The 4,877-nt window shown below is 30.1% G+C and overlaps 1 protein-coding gene across 1 annotated transcript in view; it reads left to right on the top strand.

Annotated features, from left to right (window-relative positions):
- Positions 1-4,877, top strand: part of LOC106461453 (bromodomain and WD repeat-containing protein 3-like) — a 56,414-nt gene that overhangs the window by 43,363 nt on the left and 8,174 nt on the right. The window contains exons 24-26 of the mRNA XM_013921276.2: positions 220-393; positions 1,459-1,732; positions 3,270-3,395. Of these exons, the coding sequence (XP_013776730.1) occupies positions 220-393; positions 1,459-1,732; positions 3,270-3,395 (574 nt within the window). The remainder of the gene's footprint in view (positions 1-219; positions 394-1,458; positions 1,733-3,269; positions 3,396-4,877) is intronic.

Raw genomic sequence — 4,877 nt, 5'->3', positions numbered from 1 at the left:
ATTACCCATTTAAGCCGTCTCCAGCCATTATTAGTCTCAAAGTGGGTTCCTCGTCATCGAATTAGAAATGCTTTATATTTTTCAAGAATTTTTTCTTTTAATGCAGTTTAAATCTTTTTAGTATATTAATATATAACATTTATATTTGTAATATTTGTGTACGTTCAGTGAACTAATATCAAGGATGCTCTTCAAATTATTGCTGTTCTGTTCCCTCAGCTGATCGCTTTAGGTGTATCATAGATGATGCTTGGTGGCTTGGAAGGATTGATCATCAAGAACCTTTACAAGAGGAATACCCTGACTGCATGTTCCAGTGTTTTTTTGTAATGTGGGACAACCAAGAGATGGAAAGAATGAGCCCTTGGGATTTCGAACCTTTAGATCTCAGTCGTAGGTTTTCATAAAATTCTAAAATACGTGTTCTTATAACACCGGCTTTATTTCATAAACCTAAACATTTGTGTGAAGAAGCTCATTAGCATTGTGAGTTACACTAGAGAAACTTAGTTATTATGGCGTGTAAGACCTTCCAGCTTCCAAATATTGTAAATATATGTTATTATTATGTGCTCTTATGCCAAAATCAAAATTATTAAGAAAGCAGTCATATGCTTTATGATTCCTTTCTTAAACGGAATAATCAAAATTGAAAAAAAAATAATAATTTTAGGTTTAACAGCAGGGTAAGTATTTGGATATCTCTCCATATGACTGTGAAGACACCCTCATATTTTATTTGCAGCAGGGTAGGAAGAAGGATTACATGTTTCAAGTTGGCCTGATCAAATTTGAAAATCAGTAACTTTATATTCTAGAAATAAATCTACTTTCATTATTTTCAAATGTTTTTTGGTTTAGTGAGTTCCATAATTTAGCGTTGATCATTATTTTAAACCATTTAGAAGGTTTTAAAGACTGACAGAAAAAGTAAGGTACTAAATAGTGGACTTGAAGTTAAGAAATGAAGTTAAACTTATAATGGGTTAGAGAGTATTATTAAAATCAGATAACTAATCAGAATGCATCATTTTATATCACACAATTTAAAATTTATTAAAGCCATTAGTGGCTTCCACTTAAAATCAGTTATACATTTTACATGTTCCAAAGTTGTCAGAACATGTAAATTGTCTTTGAGTTGAAGCTGTTGATGGCTTTAATATACTTTAAATTGTATAAATATTAAACACTGTATTTTAATTACTTATTTGATTTTAAACAAGTGCCAGTCATTCATATTTATGTGATTATTTACTTATCTATTTTGTAAACATTTTGGATACATTGTTTAAAAGAAAAAGTAAAAAAAATTAACTATCCTGTGAAGCAAAAGTTGATTTAGCAAGTTTTATGAAAACAACAATCCATTTTGATCATAACTGTTAACCATGCTGTTCTAAAGTTCCAGAACAAACTATACAATTGTATTTAAGTTGTTTTTTTTTTAATCAACAGGATTACCTGATGAGCAAGGTGGCAGTATAGATGTTACTGATGATGAGAGGCTTGCTATGAAGTATGTTCCAAAACCAAGTGAGTGGCCGAAGTGTGGTCAAGATCAGGAGTGTGATCGACTGGCGAGAGGACTGGAGCAGGTTATCGAACTAGCTATAGCTGAACCATTCATGGTACCCGTGGACTTAAATCGCTACCCTGTCTATGCTCTTGTAGTTGAGTATCCGATTGACCTGAGTACAATTAAAGCTAGATTGGAAAACCGTTTCTACAGGTATTAAATTTCAAGTTCTGTTTTACAAATGAAAATTTTTATTGAAAACTAGTATATCATATGCAATTTCAATATAATCAGGAAATTCTTATTGAAATTGTGACAGTTTTTTTTTGCTTTTGAAAGATATTGTGTTCTCATGGAGGTTAATTGTACTTTATTATAAGAAAGATGTTTCAGGTCCCATGTTGCCCTTGAAATTACTTCCTCCATGATTGCACTATTGCTCAACATTGCAATTTCCATTACAACAAACTTTGCAAAGGATTGCAATGTTAGTCCTAAGACACACATCATGACAGACTTTCTTTGGATCCTCCACTGGAAATGGAGCCAGTTTCTAAGACCACATTTAAGCTGATAAAGAGCATAAAAGTCCATTGGAACTGAATAAAAAGACTTGACCTAAATATGGTTGAATGAGCTTGTTTCTATGGTCATCTTTCTCTTGAAAAATAGCCATTGATTTGGAGTTTTGACTGGAAGCTTGTAAGGATGCATCAAATTCAAATCCTTATTCGTTATTTTGTTCATGAGGATGTTACTATGGGTTGGGTCTTTTTGAAACCCATTGCTGTCCTAAATTCTCTGTTGTGGGAGATTTAGTGCATCCAGGTAGAACACTGAAAACTTTTTCTTCAAAATGATATGTCCTCTAGTTATGTATTGCTCAACAATCTCACTACATAAACATCTTTTTTTTTTCACATAGCGCTATAACATACCCTCCAGCCATAATTATTTGCAGAAGTAAGAAATGGCCAACAATTTGCCATGAACCAAATACACGAGTGCTAAACATAGTGCCATACTTCATATACAATATATACCAGTCGTTGTTATAACTCTTCACTTAATACTATATATGAAGTATAAAAATGTGAAGTTGATGTGAAGTATAAAAATGTGAAGTTTATGTGAAGTATAGAAATGTGAAGTTTATGTGAAGTATAGAAATGTGAAGTTTATGTGAAGTATAGAAATGTGAAGTTTATGTGAAGTATAGAAATGTGAAGTTTATGTGAAGTATAGAAATGTGAAGTTGATGTGAAGTATAGAAATGTGAAATTTATGTGAAGTATAGAAATGTGAAGTTTATGTGAAGTATAGAAATGTGAAGTTTATGTGAAGTATAGAAATGTGAAGTTGATATAATAAAGAAATTTAATAGTTGGAGATAAACCATCTTAAAAAAAATTTTATTTTTTATTTCCTTAGTGCAGTTTCAGGCAAATGCTCACTTTTAAGCCAGAAACAGCCTGTTGATTAATGACAAACTATAGTAGTTCAATTAACTGACAACCTGTTTCTGGCTTGAAAGAGTGTATTTGCTTGAAACGGCACCAAGGAAGTAAAAAATAAAACAAAAAGTATTTTGTTTTTAAAGGTGATTTATCTCTAATAATCTTATTTCTTATGTATATCTACACATATTAGAAGATAACATCATCCTAATCGTATGTATACGATTATTTAGTTTTTAAGATTGAATTTGAATGCTACTTTTATTACTATTATATATTTCTTTTTTCCCTAGACGTCTGGAAGCTGTGAAGTTTGATGTGAAGTTTATTGAAAAGAATGCCAAGAAGTTTAATGAACCTAAAAGTCATATTGTAAAACAAGCTAACATCATTACAGAAGTTTTACTTCGCTTTATTGAGTAAGTACAAGTTTACCAAGAAAGCGATTAGAGACAGTAACAATGTGTAAATATTGTTTTAATAAAATAATTTAAAATAAGCAATTTAAAGTTATGAACTTTTCTGTATAAAATACAGGTTTTCACATGTTAAATCAGTTGTAGAAATCACAGATTAGTAGAATGGTAAAATAACACTAAAAATGGAGGCTTTTAAAAACGTTGTTTATTGTTTTATGTACAAAATGTTCCCAAGTATTAAGAAGTACACAAAAAAAAACTAGCAATAATATTGATTGATGAAAATTTAGTGCTAATTATAACAGCTTTACCTGGTGTTTCTTCAGAATTTAATTTGAACATGCAGGACCTTGTCATTTGCTCAAAGTACAAATATTTATTCTGTGTAACAAACACTTGTTGGAAAAAGAACTGAAATGCCTCAGCGTATTTAAAAGACTTTGTTATGCATATTATTATTTGACAGACATTCACCAAGCTTTTCCAAAATTGACAGATAACTCTAATATTTTATCCAACCCAAAAATATAATTAATGGTTTTGTTATGAAAGCAGAAACATTATATTTACATACAAAGCAGTTCATAAAATCTAATTTTGCTGTAGACTGACATTCTTTTTTTTCTTTTGGTAGTTGAACAATCATGATTGAAAAGTAGGCTTAATCTAGTGTCTAGTTTGTCTAAACTCATTTTACAGATCTAATCAATTTCGAATTAAATAAGTTTAAGCAAACATTTTGCTATAAAACTTTTCAATCTTATTCACAAAGTTGAGAAAATGTGCTTACTTTTATGAAAGCTCAGTCTGCTAGCTTAGAACGCTAAAAATCAGGTCATGTTACTCATGGTAGGCAGAGCACAAGATAGCACATTGTGTAGCTTTGTGCTTAACAACAAACAAACAAAACTGTACCTTAGGAAAGCTCCTGTTGTATAAGGTGATGCCTAAAACTTGTAAGTATAAATTCAAATTAATATCAAACCAACATTTACATTGTAAAACAATATTCTGTCACTCGTCATATTTCAAGCAAAATCTATGTATAAATGCATTTGGTATACTACTGCAAAACACAATAAAAATGAACCAAACTAATAACATAAATTATGTAAATATTTTCTGTGTATCATAAATAACAAGATTTCTTGCACAGTAATGTAGTGTTTGTAATTTTTTTGTTATTATTTTATTATACAATTATCATATTATAAAAAAAAAATGAACTCAAAAGTTAAAAACTTTAACTTTGTTCATCTTTTTTTTTTAACTGCTGACTAGAGACAAGGCTAGCAGAACCGACAGACAACAATTTTTTTTACTTCTGTATTCCTTTGTTGCGGGATAGTCACATGTAATTAATTAATGGGGCTGTCAATTACTTAATTAAAAAATACCACTAATCACCCAGCTATACTACAAAACATTAGAAAAATAATAATAATAGAAATATTTGAACTCTTTGTAAGCCATCTCAGTTTT

Source organism: Limulus polyphemus, unplaced genomic scaffold, assembly GCF_000517525.1.
Source record: "Limulus polyphemus unplaced genomic scaffold, Limulus_polyphemus-2.1.2 Scaffold964, whole genome shotgun sequence".
In the NCBI taxonomy this organism is placed as follows: Eukaryota; Metazoa; Arthropoda; class Merostomata; order Xiphosura; family Limulidae; genus Limulus; species Limulus polyphemus.
The sequence above is the reverse complement of the archived record's forward strand: the minus strand, read 5'-3'. Positions and strand labels throughout refer to the sequence as shown.